Source organism: Megalops cyprinoides, chromosome 7 (assembly GCF_013368585.1).
Source record: "Megalops cyprinoides isolate fMegCyp1 chromosome 7, fMegCyp1.pri, whole genome shotgun sequence".
Classification (NCBI taxonomy): domain Eukaryota; kingdom Metazoa; phylum Chordata; class Actinopteri; order Elopiformes; family Megalopidae; genus Megalops; species Megalops cyprinoides.
The window spans coordinates 36,350,185-36,373,561 of NC_050589.1; the positions used below are offsets into that span (position 1 = coordinate 36,350,185).

General features: G+C 45.5%; 1 protein-coding gene across 1 annotated transcript in view; it reads left to right on the plus strand.

Annotated features, from left to right (window-relative positions):
• lrp1ab (low density lipoprotein receptor-related protein 1Ab) overlaps positions 1-23,377 on the plus strand; it is a 146,876-nt gene that overhangs the window by 38,457 nt on the left and 85,042 nt on the right. The window contains exon 3 of the mRNA XM_036533059.1: positions 13,052-13,189. Coding sequence (XP_036388952.1) covers positions 13,052-13,189 — 138 coding nt within the window. The remainder of the gene's footprint in view (positions 1-13,051; positions 13,190-23,377) is intronic.

The window sequence follows — 23,377 nt, forward strand, 5'->3', positions numbered from 1 at the left end:
CTGGAAATCAAGCAGAAAAGGTGAAGACTTTGGTGCTAGTGACATTAAAAGTTGGTGCATACGGCGCTAGGTCTGTGGTGAAAAGTGTTCAGGCACGTTTAATTAATATTTATTCAATATATATCGGTGTTTCATGTTTAAGGCACATGCAGTGTTATTTAATTTCAGATAGCAAATGATTTGTAGATATTCTGTGAATGAGCCCCCTTTCTGAAACCCTTTACCATAACCACATGTCGGAACTACATGAGTGAATGTGTCTACAGTGTTAACCAAGATGTGTGTGTGCATCCTTCACTCCCTGCCCCTGTGTTTCTTTACCTGCTCATTGTAGCGTAAGATAATATACCAGACATTATTCACCTTGATTGCATTTGTGTGTAACTTTGATATTGCTTTGAAGTGTAGTGCACATCCATGCTGTTGCTAACCATGTAGTCGGCTGTGCCGTCCTCTTCCATTTCCGTCATTCACACGTTGCTTTCCAGGTCACTGAATCTGCCTGCGAATCCCTCCCAAAGTGACAAATGGTGCTTTGAGCTCCCTGGTGTTAAGGTACAAGGTGAAAGCGAGGCACTAGTGGCCTCTAAGATGGACTGATGTGTATTCCCCAGCCTCGTCTCCAGCAGGAATTGGCGAGAAAGTGGCTACGTAAACCTGCTCACGAGTGGGAGTCCATCAGTACAGGAAGACAAAGTGGTTAAACATGAGCAGCAGAGAGACTGCTGTTAAATGCTTATTTAATCGTAATATAATTAACAGTCATGTATTCCACATTCCATACGACTTCTTTTACTAATGTTTGGCCTGTGTTAATGGTGAAAAAAATGCATGAGCCTCTTCCTTAGATAAATGTATGGAAAAAGCCATGATTACCTGGGGTTTTAAGTAATGAACTCTTCAGGTAGAGGGCTGAATTCAGTCTCCCAAGGCAGTCTAATAGTGGGGGAGCTAAGTGTATTGTGTGCAGTGAGAAGGCATTTTGAATGTCTGAGTTCATAAAGATTCAGTCGGAATGTCCTTGCGAGGCATACTCAGAGTATACCCCAGGCTAATGCAACACATTCTGTAAACTGGAATTTGGATCAAATGCATTGAAGCAGGCCTACATAATTTAATACTCTTCTCCTATCTGAAAAAATTATGGATCTGGGATCTGCAAGTGCCGATGCCCTGCCCTAGTTCCAAACGCGGAGTGAATTCAAATGATATTTTTGAGTGTTAGCAAACATGTCCTCAGAAGCTTTTATTTGACAGGCTTGTATTTTCAAGCAGACAAATCAGGTGAATGGTCACATTCATCTAAATCTGAATACTAGCGGCCTCTTTGAATGGTTTGATATTTAGATGAGTGTCTTAAACATGACTTCATTCAAATGTAGGTTTACTGATTTACTGATTACACAATTACACATCCAGCTGATTGACCTCTGCATCTATGTGCCAGACCCACACCACTTCAGTACTCTGGTGTAACCCCCAGCAAAAAATGAAGCCACTCCTACCAGCTAAATTTTGGCTTTCTGAAGGTAGTGAACTACATTTCATCCTTAACTTAGTTCAGCCAGTTTAAGCAAGCATTTCCTTTTTACAATTCTTACACGAGTTCAGCGGTTGCTGAAATGAAGCAATACAACTTTCTTTTATGTTGAAAGTCGCAAAATGTGTCCGACCACATAATTGGAAACAAATGCATTTGTTGTTTGCGCGGAATTTATCAGCAGGTCGTTTTGACGTGTTCGTTTTTGTTTTGGTTTTAGCCTTTTTACAGTGCTGCCACAACCTTTGTTTCCCAATCTGGTTTTCATTTTTTTCCTGCACAACCTCCCCCTCTCATTTCATGACTTGCCAGCGACCTACTTTGACTCATGCCAGAGTCAGAGAACTTTGGCCATTTTGTAAGGGGCGGGTTATTTCAGCTCTCAAACATGCAGGTCTACAGAAGTAGAATCTGGGATGATAGTCCCTTATGTTGTAGTCTACAATTGCGAATGTAGTTGCGCGGATATTCTGTGTTCTGCTTTCCTTCCATCTTCTGTACTTCCTTGTGTAGGAGGTTCTGGTTAGTAGTAGAAATGGATATTCTCTCTTTGAACACACCCCTTAATGAATAAGAATAACTCTTAGCTTAAAAAATTGGCACAGAGAACTTGCAGTGTCTGCATGTATGTCTATAATCATAGTAAAGATAGGTGAAAAGTTGACATTGAATAAGGAGTGTGCTCCTTCTCTCTCTGCCTCTGGGAGTACAATATAGATAGTAACTATGAACCATAATGATAACAATTTAACATTCGTTTGCAACAGGGGTGAATGGTGGCTGGGGGCCACAGTGCTGGCAGATTGAGTGATCAGCTCCTTGCATCTGGGGCAGGAGTACAGGGTTTGGGGGGGGAGGGTGGATAGCAGGCTTAAGCGATGCTTAGCGATGCAGGAGATAACTCTGTGGTCTTAGCAATGCAGGAGAGGAACTCTGTGGACTTAGTATTTCAGGGGAGGAACTCTTTGGTCTTAGTGATTCAGTGGAGGTTTTCTGTGATTGTTTGTGGAGAACAAAGAGGAAACATTTTCTGTCTGACATGGAAGTGGGAGAGGGCAGGTTAGAGTGATTATGCAGATAGAAATAAGGTGAATGAATGAGAGAGGTGAATCTGTCATTGATGACAGACTCAGGGCTGGAGGGCCACATGCAGTGGTAGGACCTGGCTGGTTTTTACAGCAGAGGAACACAGTATGTGCGTGTGAGCATGTGCATATGTGTGCGTGTGTGTGCACGCGAATGTGTGTACATGCATGAGTAGACTGGATATCCTTGTTTTCCTCCACCGATATCTTTTCAGTTTGAAGAGGTGTAGGCTTTTCTCACACCAGCCAGGCACCATCTCTTTATCCAGCTGTCTCTTTTCCTCCTGTTCTTTCACACAATCACAATCACAATCACAATCTCCCTCTTTCTTTGTCTCTGGCCCTGTTCACACCTGGTATTAACATGCGTCTAGGGTGATCCGATCACAAGTGCACAGCTCTAAATACATCTGTTCACACCAGGCATTAAAATGCGTCCCCACATGCGTCTTGAGTGAACACTTGTGATCAGATTTCACTTCCCCGCTCTATATGCAAATAAACGCGTACATCATTTCTGTTTGCAAATGTAAGTAAATTCTGTTTATCGTTGGAAAAAGCATAAATGCTAGAACATTTTGAACTTTGCCGTATTTGTCTGGCACCTTGCCAGTATGGTTGAATTAAATAGGCTAAGCAAGGTATTATGTTTCCAAAGTTTCTTACGTTATTCACTGCAATGAAAATGTTTCATAATGTAGTTTAATATCAAAGGTTTTGCTGGTTTGCTAGTGTTGTGAATGCATCTATGAATTACTTTTCTAAAACCGAAGTGCGCTTGTTATGGAAGAAGGGACATTCTAAAACGCTTAACATGAAAGGGCTTAACGTGGCTTAATGTTCCAAAACAGCGATCAGTGATCACCAAATTTCTGTCGGACATCTCTTGTCATAAACACTTCCACCTGTCACAAAATCAAAACCGAAATCCTATGAGTATGGACGCTTTTTTGATAGGAGATAGTGTTTATGACACGTGACTGTCAGACAAATTTGGTGAAGATTGATTGCTGTTTTGGGACATTAAGCTACGTTAAGCTCTTTCCTTATAATGGGTGTCAATGGAGAGGAAAACGTAGTGAGATAACGACCATACTCCTAGGATTTCGGTTTTGATTTTTTGACAGGAGGGTGTGTTTCTGACAAGAGATGTCCGAGAGAAATTTGGTGATCATTGATTGCAGTTTTGGAACATTAAGCCACGTTAAGCATTTTGGAATGTCCCCTTGATATTCCTGATGTCATAAATCCTGACTCCCATAATAGTCTAACATTTATTTGTAGAACTACAACACTTCACATATAATTCATAATACCATTTTACATGTAATATATTGCATTACACCTTTGGGGCTTTGAAGCATTTGAGGTAGCTTGCGAACTCTAGTTGTTGTTGTTGCCTGTTATCGCACTTTTAAACCCTTTCGCACATTACTTATTTGTCATGCTATGTAGCGCACATGGTTCGTTATGTTTTCATTAGCATTATTTAGCTTCTCATAGTTTTCTGTTAGCTATATTTTTAACATTAAATCGCTGTTTCCTCAAAGCTAAAATTGGCTAGAATTTTTCCAATCTCGTGTTCTAATCGCACCGGTTTTATCTTACGTGCTAAACAGCTAATCACACTGCTGTGAATGCCTTTGGCACATGAATGAGTACGTACTTCCGCTTAAGCAGAGGACGTCAGTTGAGTAGGCGGTCCTTTAGTGTGGCCCAGGACACATTCGCGTTCACACTTCTAAAAGAATGTGGCCATATGTGGCCCAGACCACCTCCAAATGTGGTCTGAGCAATCTCAGAGGATCTCAGTGCGTCCTCAATGGGTGCGTTCACACCTGTACTTAGTGCTATCCACTTGTGATTGGATCACCCAAGACGCATGTTAATGCCAGGTGTGAACATGGCCTTTGTCTCTCTCTCTCTCCCCTCCCCCTTTTTGTACCTTTCCTTGACTCCCTTCTGTTGTCTCCCTCCAATGTCACCTCTCTGTACCTTTCCCATAATTGCCTTTTTCTTTTCCATCCCTTTCTCTCTTTCTGCACTGTTACCTTTTTTCTTCCATTAGGTATTCCTCCAGCCTTCCCATAATTCTTCCCTACCATCCTGTCAGCGTTTTCTCTGACTCTTTCTTCTGTCTCATACTCTATCTCTCTGCTCCATGTCATATTTTATCTTATTTTTCGCAAGAGGTAGAAGTGACCTTCCGCTGTTGATTTGCTTGTCGGTTTGTTGCCTATGAAATTATCAAACGGATTACAGTCCAGGCGTCCCCACTGTGCCCGTTTACGTCAAGCAACAAGCAAGTTATGACTATAATGACCATCTTATTTAAAAAAAAATAAATAATAATGCACATGTTTTTTTCTGTCTGGAGTCAACTGAGTAAGGCTCACATAAAACTTATATCCTGTTTAGTTTACCTGAACATTCAGTATAGATTCTGTTTCATCTCTAATCTGTTTTCTTATAGTTCATGATAACTGACAGTGCAGTGTGACACAGACCAGAGGCTGCTGGTGAGCTGCAGACCATGGAAGCAGAGAAGCTGTCCTTATAAGATAGTGCTTCTGAACCTTACTTTGGTCTGGCTTTCATGATAAGCATACGTGTGAATTTAAATAGGAATTTCCCTTCACCACCCCCTCCCTTTTTGCGCAATAGCATCTAATATGGCCACCCTGCTCTTGCACACTTCACATGAAAGCATTTACTTTTCAAGTAAAACAAAAAACCGTCACAAATCTCCAACTGTCTCATCTCGAAATGATTTCATTTAACCATATGTGTTTGTTGCAATCAAAATTATGTTACATGAAATTCACACAAACCAATACCACAGTAAAACAGACTCACAAAGTGAAAAATTAATCGGCCGCTAATGGGTGACATTTTAAAATTGGCTTGTTAATCTCAGGAGTCAGAGTCAGGGCCATTGATGGGAGAAGCGATTCTTGCCTGAATTTTTTGTTTAAAGCATGATCGGCCAGGTGGTGATGTGCAGGGGGATGCTTTGCAGACTCATCTCCACCGGAGGATCCCTGGGGAGGGGGGCTCTGCTCAGGGGCCCTGATGGGTCTGGCCGGGCAACACACTGCATGTATAAATAAATGGAGGTCTGTCACCGCGCAGAACATGCTCATTAGATGTGACAGCAGTTTAAATGGGAGTCAGGAGCGGACTGCAAGCCCCCTTCCCCACCCCACCCCACCCCCTGAAGCAGCAGAATGAACGTGGCCTTTTATTTGGCGAAGAAAAGCGCGGCAGGGAATTAAAGTTTAAGGCCATTATGTAACTGCATCGTTCAGTTCGGGGGTAGGGAGGGTGGGCACTACAAGGGGGCATGCGGGGGCAGATTCACGGTCTCTGTGGACACTGTGCATGGGTGCGCGCGTGCTCATGCGTGTGTCTAATCCCCCCCACCCCCCCGTTCCTCCACCACGCCTGGTCTCCCTTAGCAGAAGGAGGGGGGGAGAGAGCCGGCCATTACCATCGAAGGGTGCAATAAAATATTAATGACACACGCTTGCCTGTTCCAAGGTGCTTAACTCCTGCAGTTTCGATCTGACTCCCCCCAACTTGTCGTTCTTTCCTCTGCAGCTTCTTCTGGTTCATTTATCCCCCTGCGTATGTATGACGACAAATCGGAAAGGATGGAGCCCTCTCCCTATGTGGCTGCCTTTGTGACTCCTAACTCCCCACCTGTGATTGTAATAATTTCTTCTTGTTTGTCTTTTATCCAATCACTGCACACCGAGCTGGTGGCTCCTTTTCTGAGAGGCCTTTCCAGTTAAAATAGAAGAATGGCCTGCCGGTTTAGAGTCATTCCATCGGAACACGTGGGATAGTACAGAGAGACCCGTGGCTCACCAAAGTGGATCCTCCCTCTTATTAAAAAGACAAAGAGACACCAAGGCGAATTTAACAGCACGCTCTCCCCTGCATTTAGTATCAGTATAAGGTGATCAGCCACTTCATTACGATAACGCAATTATCGCTGCTGGGAGCAGTAACGGGCGTCAAGGGTGTAATTTACCACATTCCTCTGCACCGGGATTACTCTCCCCCTCAACCCTCTCTGGGTTTTGTCTCCATAACTTCGACCAAACAGAGGGTTCATTAAGAGAAGAGAGAATAATTAATGTAAAAATAGATACAAAGAATCTGCCTTTTCTGGAGAACGGTCATTATCTTGCTCCTCTCGCTCTCTTTTGCAACTGCCAGTGATCTGAAAGGAAGACTGTAGTAAGCTTGCTTCTCTTTCACTGTCGTCTCCAACTGTGTCAAGAGCGCGGCGTGGAACGGCTCTGTGTTTGTTCCTTTTTAATTGTTGTTTGATTTGTTTTTTTTGACTCCCCGGATCCTCCCTAATAGGAGCCGAAAAGCTGTTACCTGCCTGTGAAGTGTGCTACAAGCTGGATTGATTGGACTGTCTTATTTTACTGCATTGGCGTATGGCCAGATACACAGAAAACTGACCTGAGCCGTTCAGCAGATTACAGCAAGATGTGTTTAGTGTATTATTGTCCATTACAAAATGTGAGACAGGAATATGATCTGAAACTCTGTCCATGTGTTCTTGTGCGTTCCGTGTGTGTGTGTGTGTCTGAGTGAGAGAGAGTCCCAGAGAGGAGCATTCTCCGTGTTGTCATGGAGATCTGCATGTGCCACTGACAGATCAGGAAGGAGCAGGCCTTTGACTGGGGGCGCTTGTTATGAATTCCCATCCAGGGACTTCCGGAATGGCTGGCGTGAGATCAGAGAGTGCTCACTCTTCCATGTGCCCCTCCACGCCCCACACGCGATGCCCGACACTCGACACCCAATGCCCTGCCCTCCTCTCGCCCGGCACGCGCCCATCCACCAGCGTGCACGGGCAGCGCCACGCGGCATTTATCAGAAGTTTGCAGCTTCTGTCCCCCGGTGCGGAGCTGCTATTGTGCCTGTAAACAGGATACTCAGCCTAAAACTCTTGAAAAAGTCCTCGGCTGCATAAACAGATCATAAATAAGCCGTGTCAGGTCTCCCTGGATAAGGCCGTGGCACAAAACAGAATGAACAGTGACTTTTAATGTGAACGAGTTTTGTATCTGCAGTTCTCTGCGCTCTTCTGATTCTGATCATTTTCGGTCTCCCTTACAATAAGATGGGGGTCCATAGGAGCTTGCCACAGAACAGGAGGAACATGGGATTGTTTAAGAGACCCAGCGTGCCGCTCTTTGAGGGTTGGATTTAGCCTCTGCTTTCATTGTACCACTGCCAGCTGCCCCGGAGCAGCAGTGGGCCAGAGTGCAGCATGTTAGAGAACAGAGTTTGTGTGTGCCCTGGTACCTCATTAGATCACACACATACTGAAATGTGACTGTCCCTTTCATACAGTAAGACAGTCTCCACAGGGGACATTGCTTTTGCGTTCCTCTTTATTTATTTCACATGTGCTGGAGGAAGAACAAAATTGTTCTTTCAGATTTACTTCGAGGCGTTTGCCAAGGCACCTCCAAAATTTTTCGGAACTCTGCCAATATGAGTGCCAGAGATGCAAGCTTATAAATATTGAGTGTCTCAGTAGATAAAGGTAGTAGCAGAGCCAATAGACACTGGAAATTAAGCTTCATTTTGTTTATTTTAGAGTATTGCATAGGTAATATTTAGTGCAAAACGTGGGTAGGTGCAACATAAAGTAAGATAAGTAAGATATACAGTATTTCTAAGTAAACTTTTACTCAGTGAATTCAACACTGATTGAGTATAGCAAAAGTCCGTGGATTTTGGCTTGCTAGTATGAGCTAGTATTTGTTTTTTTCAAATGAGAGTGTTGGAACAGTCCTGCAAAATCTGAAGTCTTATCTTGCAAAGTGAAGCTCTTATGAGAAACTCTTTTTGGAAAACTTCACACATAGTCAGACCGGGGGTGTTTGCAGAGTGTGTTTGGCACAGAAGGCAACTCAGCCAGGGCCTCAGCAGTCTGGATAGCTGAGTGTAAAAAGAACGTCGTCTCTGGATCATTTGGTTTTTCAAATATGTCTGTTTTCACCCTCTGTTAAACAGCCAAGGAACAGCCCCCAGGCGAGAGAGTAACGGCATGTTTCGACAAGACGCACAATAGTTGTTTGTGGTCAGGGATGCTGTGATCTTAACTGTTTGCTCATTTGCAGGAGTTTACTGTAGGTATGCTGTTTCACGTCTGTGTCTGTTCACACACTAAACTGGGGAATTGAAACTTTTCAAAAATGAGATTCCTTTGTACTTGTTTGTGTGCTTCTGTTTCTGTGTGTTTATTTGCAGAAAAATACTTGTCAGAAACATTGTTTTGAAAGGCAATATCAGGTAAATAGAAATGGTAGAAGCTTATGGAGGAATCCTGTCAGATGAGTCTGAGACAACATGAATTTACTGTAGTCTTGAGAATAGCTAGACTATATTGCTAATTAGATATTAGTGGATGAACCCATCCCTGGCTTTGAGTGGTGGACCTCATTTGACCTGTTATCTATTACTCATACCTTTTGGCATGCTGGTATCTGCATTCTGTTGAGGGCCTTTGTGAATATGCTCATTTTATTGTGTGAGTGATACTGCAGTAATCTCTCAACGCTGAGCCAATCTAACACTCACTTGTCTGAAAAGCCACTCTGGCCTAGTCTAGTTTTGTTTTTGTTATGTGTCACTTTCTGCAATCCAATATGTATTTGTGTCTATATCTAATTCAAATTAGTCTTCTTAAAAATTGAAACATATCAGAACAGAGATGAGGTGTGCAGTGTGGTTTCCAGCAGTCCTGATAATGTTAGTTGCTATGTTTCTTTTTGTCCTTCATTCTGGAACCTGGCCCTGTGAAGACTGAAAGCCTGGCTGCCCCATGCAAAATGGGTATGATGAAGCAGCCTGGTTCTGGCTTTCCAGGGCAAAGGGATGCAGGCCAGCCTAGTTCTAACTTTATAGTGGAAAAGTGTAGAAGTTGGATCTGTAGTGGAAAAGGTATATTAGCCAGCCTGGTTCTACAGTAGAAAAGATGTGTAATAAGTTGGCCTGATTCCAGCTCTGCAGTGCAAAAGGGGTATAATAAGCCAGCCTGGTTTCAGCTCTATTGTGGAAAATGGCTATATTGACTCAGCCTGGTTCCAGCTCTTGAGTAGAAGAGGTGCATCATAAGCCAGCTCACTTCCAGCTTTTCAGAAGTAGAGAAATGGGGATGGGAGGAAATGGTGCTAACAGGGATGCTTCAGTCATGCCATCAAAGAGTCCAGAGCTGCAATAGACAAGCAGTAAGCACTTTCTCACCGTTTTTAGACCAACATGCAGTGTGAGGAAGAAGACGAAGCACTTGAATGTGCCCTCAGGCATTGAATGCTTGACTGCTTACTTGCAGCTGTGCTCCACTCTTTGATCACATGCTTGTATGATTTCAGAATAAAGTGGGACTGCAGAGATAAGGAAACCTGGGCTGTGCGCCTGGCAAATATCCAGATAATATCAGTCAACGCTGCACGTCTTCTGTATCGCACGGATAGCAGATCACTTAGCTTGGCTGTACCCAACAGCCCCCTCCCCTTTAGCACCCCCACCCCCCTTCGAGACTCCTTTAAGCCACACTGTCACGCTGTCACTCGAGCGATCCGCGGTCACGCCGGAGGCCCCCGGATCCGGGCCCCGGCACGTGACATTTCCCATTACCAGGCTTACATCACGGGAGGCGCAGCCTGGGACTCACACGACCCAAACAATAGGTCTAATAACGCCTGGCCTGCTTCGCCCCACCTCACCACACTGTGCACGTGACCGGGGCCAAACGGAGGAGCTTAAAGACTCAGAAATCAGCTGTACACAGCATTCTAATCTACCACTTTGAGCAGCGCCTGCTCCCGCTGCTTTGAAGACATTTTCTACAAGAGCCGTGAATTCTTACTCAGTAGGAAATTTAATAGCATATGCGTTTTTTCCCCCCGCCTCCTGCCCCCTTGCTCCAGAAGTGGAACACGTCACTTTTCAAACTGCGTGTGCACGCACGAGAATGCGATTGGAGTGCGTTTACAGTCGCCGTGCGCTGCCAGAACCTTTAATTACACATCTGTTGTTCATTGTTTTGTTTTGTATTCCCTGAATGACTTATGCTGCCAAAATATTTGGTTGGCTGCACGCCCGGAAAGTGATTGATCATGGCTTTTGAATGAGGAGCGTAAACAAACTTGGCCATTCAGGCAAGACTTTCAAGTGTGATCAATAAAGGAGGGAAGAGCAGGTTCAGGTAGAGCAGGGGTATGGCGAAATCTGTGTCTGCACAGGTAATTGGTTGTACTCCTTACTGGTGATTGGCATTTGTCATTGCTTGGGGCATGTTTATGCTAATGTAAGGGGCACAGTAATTTTCACAACTTTTGGAATTTTTGTTTGTCTGTAAATTTTGCAGAGTCAGACCAGCATGAAACATCAAATCTAGAGCCAGTAAACCATGAAAATGAAGAGGAAATGAGAAAGGAGAAAGACTGCGTGAATGTCATATGTGCACATACCGGGTGGCCTTTGCACTCCGAAAGTGGTTTAAAGTCTATTTGGCAGAGAGCAAGGGCGAATTCTGGGAGCTGTCCATGCGTCACCCATGATGCAAGAATAGCAATCCTCTCAGTTCAGGAAGGAAAACGCCAGCAGATTTTTAATTAAGACAGGGAACAAACCCATGGGACACTACAGATCAGCTAACAAGGAACAACCAAATGTGGTTACAGGGGATACTGCTTAAAGTCCAGTCGAATTCTGTGTCCGCTTGTTTTTTTTTTGTTTTGTTTTTTGTTTTGTGAGCCTGCCCTCGCCTGACCTTGTCTTGACACGTGTTTGAAAATAGCACAGTTAAGAAATGTGGCGTCAGTTTGTATCTGAGCATTTTTTTCCCCCTTGCAATCTCGAATCTCTGCAGGGACGCTCCAAAGAAAACTGTTCCGGAGCTTTTGTTCCATGTCGGGCTCCAGCACCTCCTTTCTTTTTTTTTGAGGCAGGCGAATAAACACCTTCCAAAGAGTAATGAACACCCCGGTGCTTTGGAAGAGGTCCGACACCTCGCAAAAGATTCCGTTGTGAGACTCAACAACAGAGAGCTCTACTCGAAGGCCTTGTCGTATGCTCATTATTAATTCCTTATGCGCTAAGGCCCCCGCCAGCCAGCTCCAGAGCGGAGGGCTGCGGAACTCATTTCGTTTCCTGTGAGGTGAAGTTTTTCCCCTTTTTTTCACCCCCCTCCCTCCCCTTTTATTTTTCTAAAATGGGTCAGCAGATGTTTTAAAGAGAGAGAGAGAGAGAGTGACAGAGGGAGGGAGGGAGGGAGAAAGATAGAAAGAGAGTGAGAGAGAGGAGAAAGAAAGCCAGCCAAGATTAACAGTTTGTTTTACAGCGTGGGCCGAGAGAGACGCAAGCGCTGTGAATGCTTGATTCTGACGCAGAAGAAAAAAGCATTTTCCCTGTACCATAAGCCGAGACGTTTACCGATACCCTACACAAAGCCTGCAGCAGACAGTGTACCCTCACTGGGAGTCTTTTCCTATGTGAATACCATGGAGTTTCAGTAGTTGTCTGCCAGAGTTGTGGGTCATTTGAGTCATTTACTTTGGCCCCGTCCCCCCGACGCGGTGCATTGGTCTCGCTTAACGGTGTTGTCCTTGTTGGTTTTGTGGTATGTAGTTCTGCTGTGGGCCTAGTCCTGTTGCTGTTCCCAGGATGAGTCAAAGGAAGCAGATGAAGGAGTTAGCAAAACAGTGAGTGAGCGTGTGGGAAAGCAAGCAAACGGCAGCATCCACAGATCCGCAAAGTTGCTGTGGCGATGACTTTGCTTTATAAATGCAGTACAGCATATGCACACACGTGTGTGCTTGTGAGCGAGCGCTTGTGCGGGCGTGCATTTTTTGAGTGAGAGAGAGGGAGGGCGAGGAGCACAAAGTGAGAATTCCCTCTGACGTTCACAAGGCACTCAATCCCCTCTCCTCCCCAGACTAAATATTTATTAAGCGCTTAGAAACGGCCGCGTGAAGAAGCGTTTGGATTATTTCCTCAAAAAATCCTGAGAGTGGCAGTCACACCTGTCATGTGTTTGTCATAGAGCTGGCAAATGTACAGCCTGTCAGTTAAAATCCACATCCTGTCGAAAACGTCATTCTTTATTTTAATCATTATTTTGGCAGCAGGGACAAATGTAAGGACATCCATATTCTTTTTTTCTTTGCTTTCCTTTTTTAAATACACACCAGAAAAGGTTAAAAGTAGGTTTATTTCTAGCCATACGACAGCAGGTGAACTCATGAACATTGTGACATTGAAGATTAGGCTGATACAGAATGTTCATTATGAATGTTAATTATGCAGAGTATTTGCCCTTTTCCCTTAGTTTTTACCTTTGTGATTCAGGTGACTGATTCTGCTGTGTGTGTGTGTGTGGTTACAGGTCCACACAGCCGTGTATCCCACTGCCCCCCCAATGAGTACCAGTGCTTGGGGACCGAGCTGTGCATCCACATGAGCAAGCTGTGCAACGGCGTCCATGACTGCACGGACGGCTGGGATGAGGGCCCACACTGCCGAGGTACGACCCCACCGCGCTCCCACCGTGACTAACACTCTGCCGTCTGCTCCTTTGCACTGTCACTCTCACTGTTAAGCTGTGCCGTCAGCTCCGTCGCACTTCTCACTGTTAAGATGTGGCGTCAGCTCTGTCGCACTGTCACTCTCACTGTTAAGCTGTGGCGTCAGCTCCGTCGCACTGTCACTCTCACTGTTAAGCTGTGCCGTCAGCTCCGTCACACGTCTCACTGTTAAGCTGTGGCGTCTGCTCGGTTGCACTGTCACTCTCACTGTTAAGATGTGGCGTCTGCTCCGTCGCACTGTCACTCTCACTGTTAAGCTGTGGCGTCAGCTCCGTCACACTGTCACTCTCACTGTTAAGCTGTGGCGTCAGCTCCGTCACACTGTCACTCTCACTGTTAAGCTGTGGCGTCAGCTCCGTCGCACTTCTCACTGTTAAGCTGTGGCGTCTGCTCCGTCGCACTGTCACTCTCACTGTTAAGCTGTGGCGTCAGCTCCGTCGCACTGTCACTCTCACTGTTAAGCTGTGGCGTCAGCTCCGTCACACTGTCACTCTCACTGTTAAGGTGTGGCGTCAGCTCTGTCGCACTGTCACTCTCACTGTTAAGCTGTGGCATCAGCTCTGTCGCACTGTCACTCTCACTGTTAAGTAGGGCTGGGCAGTATAGCCATCGCGATACATCAAATAGCTGTTTTTAGCGCAATAACAGCTATCCCCGGAATGTGGTGTTAGGTTTCTTCCCGTATTTTTCCCTTTAGTCAAACCTGATGCAGGAGCACACCTCCAGTTTTCCGAGGCCATGTGAAATGCTTCCGGGGGAAAAAACGCCACTCTGTCTATTCAATGTTGACATCACAGCAACTGCACTATGCTGCTTCCATGTGGTAGATAGAAACATATGGCTACAAAGATAAAGAGTGAAAACATATGCTATGTGTTTTTCAAAGCTAATAGGTAAGTTAACCAACATATAGATACAAGTGATATTTTTCTGCCTCGGAAGCATTTCACTGAACTTAGGAGGTGTGCTCCCGCATCAGGTATGACTCACATTAGGCGATCCGTACTGTACCCAAGCACGTTTGACCCCCAAAGGCCAGTTCGTTTGACTAGTATGATCGCTCCGTACCGTGAATTGTAGTCGGCAAGTAAAGCAAATTCCTCCCTCAATGTCATGTGCCTCCATAAAAATCTTCTTATACATGCAGCATGATTTACTGAAAATCACTGCGTTGCATAATCGATAAATCTATAAGGCATGTGAGAGGGACGTGTGTCACCGTGCCCAAAAAGACTCCAAATAAGCCACAAAGTAAGTACAATCATGAACTCTATTGTGCTGTGCGAGAGTACTTTTCTTCAACACAAAAAGTCGCATCATGATGACGTGAAGAAACCTATGGGAAGAAACCTAACTCCACATGCCGGGGATAGCTGTTATTGCGCTAAAAATAGCTATTTGATGTATCGTGACGGCTATACCGTCCAGCTCTTCTGTTAAGCTGTGGCGTCAGATCCTTTGCATTGTCACTCTCACTGTATCGCGGCTGGTGTCAGCCCGTCTGCTGTGCATATTATCATGTGCTGGTGTTGTCTCCTCTGTTTCACGCACTTTCCACTGTGCCTTGACACTGTTGGGCATCGTCACTCTGTGGTGATGCCTCTGTTACACTGCTGTGCTCACTGTAACACGCTGGCGTCATCTCCTCTGTCACAGTGCTTCGAGGACTGTTACAGCGCTTTGAGAACTGTTACATTGTTACTGAGCAATTTCAAACTGTATCACACTTGTCATTTTTGTCACAAAGTCTATTAAGTCTCTGTAAAGCATTTATGTCATCTCTGTCACACTGCTGACGCTCAATGTACTGTCACACTGTAATACACTTGTGTTATCTCTATCACTCTGTCAAACATTGGACTGGGGGTCTCAGGGTCTCAGTCCTGGTGACAGGCCTTCGTTTCCTGTTCACAGTGTTCACATATCCAGGATTTTTTCTCTCGTACGTGAGACGGGCTAGGTGTGGATTTCCCAGCTGCTGGGAAAACTGTGTCAGGACACACCCTTGCTGTGTTAAGTCAGTGCCTGGAGTGTGTGAGGAATGGGGCTCGGTCTTGGATCATATGATGCGGAATACAAAAGCACTGTTGAGTCATCTACCATTCCTGTAGTAGTGCAGCTGGTGTATGCATGTGTGTACGTGCATGCATGTATGTGTGTGTGTGTGTGTGTGTGTGTGTGTGTGTGATTCCATTCTCACCTAATATGCCTCACCTAATAGTACCCAAATGTGCACAACCGCACAATGCTCTTTCAGATGATGTCAGGTTAGCCCAGCAATGTGTAAATTACCTAGACTGGAAGCCACGGGTTCAGCCATATTTCCTTGAATGCTGCCATGGTAATATGCCGTCTGGGGGTCCGAAAAGCACCCAATGAGATGAGTGTGCTTATCACATGTTCTGGCAAATATCCCATTACTACTGTTATTTCCTATGAACATGGAATATATTATTCCTACAATTCTTGACAGGACATCCAGCTTGCGGTTTTTCCGAGGTACGAAGACCGCTTTTCTCGCTCAAGACACCATATTGCAGTGGGATCAGTCAGAATACACGGCTGCCAGGCTAGTTTACTTGGATGTCATTGATTCTGCCTCTCAAATGAGGTCACAGGCACATGGAGCTGTTGCTCACTGATGATGTCAGACAGGGGCACTCCCTTGATGATGTATCGCACAGTATTTCTTGAGAGTCTGGCTCCAGATGCTGTCACCTCCTCGTCTTCTCTTACAAGTTATAATCTCTGTCCAACAAATGCCTCCATCAGCTATTTTAATTAGCTGTGGACTGTTATCACATCACTGTTCTTCTCATGTGGAAAAAAGTCATTAATGTACCAATCAGGCTGACATGAAAGAAGAAAGTCATTAATGTACCAGTCAGACTGGCTTTAAAGAATAAATTCATTAATGTATCAGTCAGGCTGGCGTTAAAGAAAAATAGCTATTAATGTATCAACCAGACGGGCATTAAAGAAAAAATAGGCATTAATGAATTTATCAGACTGCTGTTGAAAGAAAACCTGTTATGGATGGTTCAGACTGCTGTTGCAGGCCACACATCTCCTCTGCAAGATAAGCTCACTCCCCTGCTGCCAAATAAATGTGATCAAGTTCATAATATTAATTACATCAGAGAGGAGAGGTTATGTGCCTTCATAGTTTTTTAGTAACCAGACACCAGAGCTGCCTACAGACCTCGAAGATGCCACCCTGATGCCTGCAGCTCTGATGGTGGGACAGGAGGCTCTGTCCCAGCCGCGGCACTGTCTTTCAAACCCTCATCATGTGGGCGCCACCCGTACTTCCTGGTCCTGTCGGCGACAGCCAGTGCAAGAGCAGGCTTATCTCTGATAGCATGGACCTGGGACTCCCACCATGTGATTTCTTGTAAATCTTTTAGAACAGTGGACGAGGGGAAGGTAAAGGACAGCGAAGTGATGGGGAAAGTCTGACGAGGATCAGACAGCGCTGTGGTGTGGTGTGGTCGCCATTTGTCCCCAGGTAGACACGCCCCTCTGCCCACAGTGAACGTGCAGGGCGGCGGGGGTGGTGGTACCCCATTCCCTGAAAGGCCCTCTGTTTCCCAGACCGTGACCCTATGTGCGCCTAGACAAACAGGATGTTTTGCTTTTGCGGCACCACCCCGGCCCCTTCATAAGAGGGTGTTCTGACCCTCAGTGTTTTTTTTTCCTCAAGTAATTACCCTGAATTGGTTAACAGGGAGAATGAGGTTGGAAGGGACACGGAGAGTGAAAGCATGAAAAATTGCCCTGGTTGCTTGTTATTATTATTATTATTATTATTAATAATAATGTGTGGTCCTTATAATAAGGTGGTCCTTGCTAAAACGTTTAGCACTAATGCAAGCTAAAACATTCACAGAACTACAACCAGCAACACCAAGATTTGTGTGAATTCTGTAGTTTCAGTCAGGTGACCTACGAAGACGGAATCCGTTAAAGACCATTACAGAATCCTGTGTCAGTCATATGTGTGGAAAGGGACTGGGAGGCGTCTAAGCAAGGGTGATGGCTGCATGTTTGGAGTGGGCGTGTGTGCAGCCTTCCTCACCTACACTTGGAGTGTGTTCAGCCTGACTGAAGAGTGTCGGGGAAATTAGCACCCTGGCTGCTGTAAGCATCATAAACTACAGTGAAACTCCGCAGAGTCCACACCTTTACTGCTTTCTTTTTGGACGCCTGGTTGGAATGAAAGGACCCATTTTTCTGTAGGCTGAGGAAGCTGACTGATGGTAATGCCTCATGTACGATACATAGAGGCCCTACACTTGAGTGCAGTCATTTTTTCATTGTGCTCAAGTCATCAGTTATGCACTTTTCCCATAGGGATGTCTGTCGTGGTGCATCAGGGAGCTGAATTGACTATTTTTTTGGTTTCACAAGCCCTGCTCCTTACCACTGCTCCCCACATCACATAACCTTAGCCAGCAGTGGTGGTGGTGTACACACATATGCACACAGTGAAGTGACATCATCCATTGCTTATCGCTGACCTCTTTAAGCCCTCACCTTTACCAGAATCAATGTTGCTTTTTGCTTAGCAAACCTATATATTTACTCAGTAAACCTGCTTATTGCTGAAATATTGATGAAGTGAGTCATCATTTCATTGGATTACAGCCAGGATGCTTCAGCCTCTGAAGCCAGCAGTGCTCTGTATGCTTTTGTAAGATCTTGTCGAAGGCAGAGTTTATGATGCTCTTTGCTCAGACACATCATGTATGAAGAGATGCGTTGGAGCAGCGCAGTGAAGATGGCCCGCAGTGTGTAAAATATTGTAAATCTGAAAAATTAGGTTAGGCCTGGTAAGGTAGGGCAGCGGTGTAGCATAGTGGTAAGGAGCAGGTCTTGTAACTGTAAGTTTGGAGGTGTGATCCCCTTCTGAGGCAAGAAAAGTCATTGGCTGTAATCTGTGTAAGTCACTCTGGTTAAGAGTGTCTGCTAAATGACAAAAATGTAATTCACTCAGTACAGGGTGAATGGGTAGGGGTGGGGAAGAGGGCCGGGATCGGGACTCCACCTCTGACCTTCACAACAATGGCAACTGTGATAATCACAGTGAGCCATTCTTTGATTTGTTTTTCCACAAACAGACATCACAGTTTGTGTAACTCCCAACATTCAACGTCCTTTGGATGCTCATTGATGCATTATTAGTAATATACAGAGGTTCCCCCCTTCCCCCCTACCCAGTTTAAATGTGCCTTAGGGTGTACTCACACAAGGCAATCCGTACCGTACCTGAGCACGTTTGACCCCCAAAGTTAGTGATGCGTACCGTGCCCGAGTCAAACTGAACCATGCCCGAGCTCTTCACGGAACTCGAACATGACGTTAATGATGCGACTGTCCCATTTAACAAATATATCCGTTATAGCAACAATTAGCTGGATATCTGTTAGTTACATGCCCAGTCATAATAAATCCTTTAAACCATCATTTGATTAGCTAGCTGACTTCCTTATATGTAACAATCTGGCTACCTCCGAAATGATCTTTGATTGGTTAGTTTTGTAGATCTATACCTAAAAATAACTGTGGATCCCCGTATTAGCTTGATTACTTGCAAGCCGAATAAAACTAACCATACTTTACGTGGCGATGTAAGCATTGCTGTTGTCAGGGGTATCACAGATGAAGCAGCCAACCTGTTTAAGTAGCTAGTCTTCAACAATCGTTCAGATAGGTAGCCTGTTGGCTAACTAGCTATGTTTGTCAAATCTATCGCTAGATAGCTAACGTTAGATCCCCAGCCAGTTAGCATTGATTATGCAACGCAGCGATTTTCAATTAATCGTGCTGCACGTATATGAAGATTTTTACAGAGGTATCTGACGTTGAGGGATGAATTTGGAGTTTTACTCGCTATACAATTCACGTTCATTAATAAGGTGAGAACCAGACCCGTTATTAACCCAAATATTCTCGAATGAATTGAAAAGTGTACTATCCAAGTAGTAATAGAAGATGTTTGTTGTTGTAATGATGACAGTAGCGCACACACAAGTAGTAGCCCTAACTAGTTAACATTAGCTAACATTATTGTGATTAGGCTACTGTAATCTGATACAAAATGGTCTGTCCCTTAGCATAATGACTGAAACATCACCTGCCTCAGTAAAAATCTTCTTATACGTGGAGCATGATTTGACCGAAAAACGCTGCGTTGCATAATCGATAAATCTGTTAGGCATGTGAAATGGCCGCATGTCACCATGCCTAAAACAACTCCAAATAAGCCACAAAGTACAATCATGAACTCCATTGCGCTGTGCGAGAGAGCTGTTCTTCAACACAAAAAGTTCGCATCGTGATGAAGTAAGCGTGCTTGGGCCCGGAACGTTAAGCGCAATGTGAGTGCAGGCCAGCGGGGGAGTGGGAGGGGGGGGAATCGTGCTCAGGCACGGTACAAGGCAACCGGTCCTAGTGTGAGTACGCCCTTAGGTGGTACAGGTGTGTAGAGATGGTACAATAGACCTCTATTCTGTTTTTGACCTGAATTAGTTTATTAGCCCCTGTTATCCTGTGATTGCATGATAAGATCTGTTTTATTGCCTTGCTGAAAGCAGGTCTGTGGAGTTATGTTGTTAGTTCTGCAGGGCAGCGTGAGGGTGACTTGGGAGGGAGCATCTCAGGTCATACGCAGTGCACTGATGTTTTTGCAGCAGGATGTGGTGCTGGCTTTTCTTTGTCGTGGGGTGTGTGATGGTGAATACAGTGAGGTGCATTGTGGCTAACCTGAGCACACTGTTTGTCTTGGCAGGCCGGAATGAGCTGCTCTCTTTGTTTACGGTTGATCACCCCAGTTCTGTGTGTGTGTGTGTGTGCACGTGTTTGGTGGAAGCAGGGGAGGGGGAGAGGGTGTAGGAGGTGGGGGTGGGTATGTTGTCTGGGTGTGTGTTGGGGGGGTGGTCTTGCCCATGTTTGGGCTGTGTTCAGCGCCTGTTTGCTCAACATTCTGGTCTGGAGGTGGGTGTGTTTGCTCTGGTTTGGCTGGTCCCTCTCTCCCTCCCCAGCCCCCCTCAACCAGAGCTGCAAACTAGAGCTGGCAAATGTGCACTGCACTGCAGAGTGCATGCAGTCTTTTGGCCGTCATGAAATACAGAGCTCTGGGTTATTGAGATGGCAGATGACAGCAGAGTTGTGTTGTTTTCAGGAAAACAACCCAAAATGGCCACCACTTTATCTCTCTCTAATGACCCTTATTGGACACTCTCTGGTAAGCGTCTCTGGTAAGAGAATGAAACCAAGACTGCTGCCAAGGAAAATATTTGTACAAATTTGTGCAGTACACTCAAAGTTGGTTGCCTTTATGAGGCTTTATGATCAAGGCATACAAAAGAACGTTTTACCAGGCGACATCCATAGGTGCCCTTTGACAACACTGTGTCAGCTTGCAGATCTCAGTCTTTCACAGTCAGGAGGCTGAACAGGTCATTGTGAATGAAATCTGTGTCTGTTGATAGGTGATGGCTTGTGTGTGTAATGTGTCTTTATACATATATGTGCGTTTGTGTGTGGTTACAGCGTATATTTGTGTTTGTGGACGAAGATGATGGGATTGAGTCTGTCAAAGCTTTGATCAGAGACATGGGAAGAAAGTATCTTCTTGTGTATAGAGTTAATCGACATAGGGATGGGCCAGCACATGGGGTTAAGGCCAGTCAGTGCGCGGTCCTTAATAGCGGTGACTAGTATGTCAGGGAGCTGAGTTCGGTGCTGATTCATTGCCACACTTCCCTATGTAAGTAAGATGTGGTGGCACCTCAGCCAGACAAATCGCTGAGCAAGAGAATGGCATGCATGCGTGAGGGCAGCTATTGGCACAGGAGGAACCAAGGCAACGGGATCATCTCAGCTCTGGTTGGAGGGAATGAGTGAGAGAGTGAGAGAGTGACAGAGTGAGAGTGTAAGAGAGTGAGAGAGTGAGAGTAAGAGTATAAGAGAGTAGGTCATGGGTTTAGATCCAGCTGGTGGGGATGCTACCTGATGTTTAGTTCAGGATTGTGTGAGAGATGTGCTAGATTTCACCGCTTGGAACCACTTGACTGTATATCTGTCACTCAGAGTAATGCTCCTCCCCCTGTCCCTCTTGTCCCCTCTGTTAACCCCCAAATCCTTGGATGTAGCAAATGAAATGGTGATTGCAGTTCTAGCATAGGAATTGTGATTGAAAAGACATTTTTCTGAAGCTGGGCCTTACATGTGTCTAGAGTAGGAATTGTAAGTGAGAAGGTGCATGGTTTGGAGGGGTGCAAGGTGACCTGCTGTGGCTCCTAGGCTTTCCTTTCACTATATCAGGACCAGCATGCAGAGCACGTAAACGTACTAAACGTGTGCCTCCTAAACAAGCTGGGAATTATAGGGAAGCGCTCATGTACTAGAATGGAGAGAGGGCATCATACATAGTCACTGCTCATAGACTGGTAGTTGTTAGGTTACTTTATTTGTAGCCAGATGGTTGCTAGTTTCAATCCTGAGTTGGGTGGTGCACTGCTGTTGTAACTTTGAAAGGTGCTTGGCATATTGCTAGTTTCAACCTGTAATAATGCTGAACATGTAAAGTGTAAGTATTGTAACTGAACATGCACAAGTACCTCTGAAAAGGTTGTATTTGTATATACTGTATGTGATCTGATTTTTTTAAGCACTTTGAATGTGTTTCGGTGTCTCAGGCTTTTGGGCTCGTGAAAAGCGCCTGCATGAAATTTGTGGATTCTGATCACTGACTAAAGCAAAGCTCAAAGGTGCTCAGAAGCAGAGGCAGAGAGGTTTGTGAAGTCTGACTGCTTCACTGCTCCATTAGGCTGTGTGTCAGGCGGTCCAGCTGAGGCCTCTGCCTGCAGCAGGTTCAGCTCGCTGCCACCTTTGTTTGCTTCTCCCCACGGTACTGTTGCGGCACCTGAATGTCAACTGGAAGGAAACAAACAGCGACAGGGTCAGAGCGTATTACTTTATTGCCCCCCAGTTCCAAAAGACAATGCTTCTTTCAATGTTCCGATTATAGGAACCTGTTGTTTTCCGCAGACTTTTCTAGACTATTTCCCAGAGAAGCCTGGGAAAGGGCAATACTGTCTGTGGTGTGATAGTCCCAATGACATGCCCGCCTGGTCCTGTTACAATATATTATGGCATATGTCTTCATCCGGGTCAACTTCCTTTGCTAGCATTGAACACTACCCATTTGCACTGCTGGAGATTTTCTGAAAGGATTCAGACTGTGTTCCTCTCTGAAGGTTCAAACAGCGGTACCACATCTGGGAATAGAACCTGCAACCTCCTGGGGCACAAGGCAGTTTCCTTTATCTCTGCTCGCAGCTGGTGACTTTTGTAATACGTGCACGGCTGCCTTACATGGTCGAAGGGTGAGCCTTGTTAGGTGGCACGGGGATGTAGTCAGTGTGGGAGATGGGGGGCGTTAGGAGGCGCATCGCCGCAGTTTGGCTTGGCACGGGCTGGCACTCGAGTCTGGGGGAATTGATTTGATACGAGCCGCAGTGTTTGCTTGCAGACTCTGATCTCAGCTCGCCCTCACAAAGGCCCCTTTGTGTGTCCCCTGCAGCGTGCGGGGGGCTGTGGACAACGAGGGCCCTTCAGCGCACAGGCCTCCGCTCGCTGCTGCCCCAGCCCGGCTCTCGCTGCTCTAATTGATCGATTCGGCTCCTTGCCGTTGCCTCCGTCTCCCCCCTTTCTCCACCTCTGTGTTGTGGGTCCACTTTTCTCCTTTCATTTCATTCCTCCTTGCAAAGCAATCTGTGCGGCACGGTCAGGAAACGGGCGCACCTGTTTCTGTTTTTGCCTCTCTCTCTCCCTTTGCTGTTTTCGTCTCTCTCTCTCTTTCTCTCTCTGTCTCTCTCTGCAGCGAGGTGCGCTCGTTTGACCTTTAAAGGCAAGCTGGAAGGAAGTGCCCACTAATCTTAGACTCGTCAGATGTAATGAAAAGTTGGAATCTGTGTCTTTCACGTTGCAATGATCTGCCGTCAACAGCTTCTGCACTCTGTCACAGTGTTTTGACTGGAGGAGAATCCTGTGTGTGTGTGTGTGGCCTCCTGGTTTGGTTCTGTGATCTCTGTCTGCATACTAATAGACTTCCTGTTGCA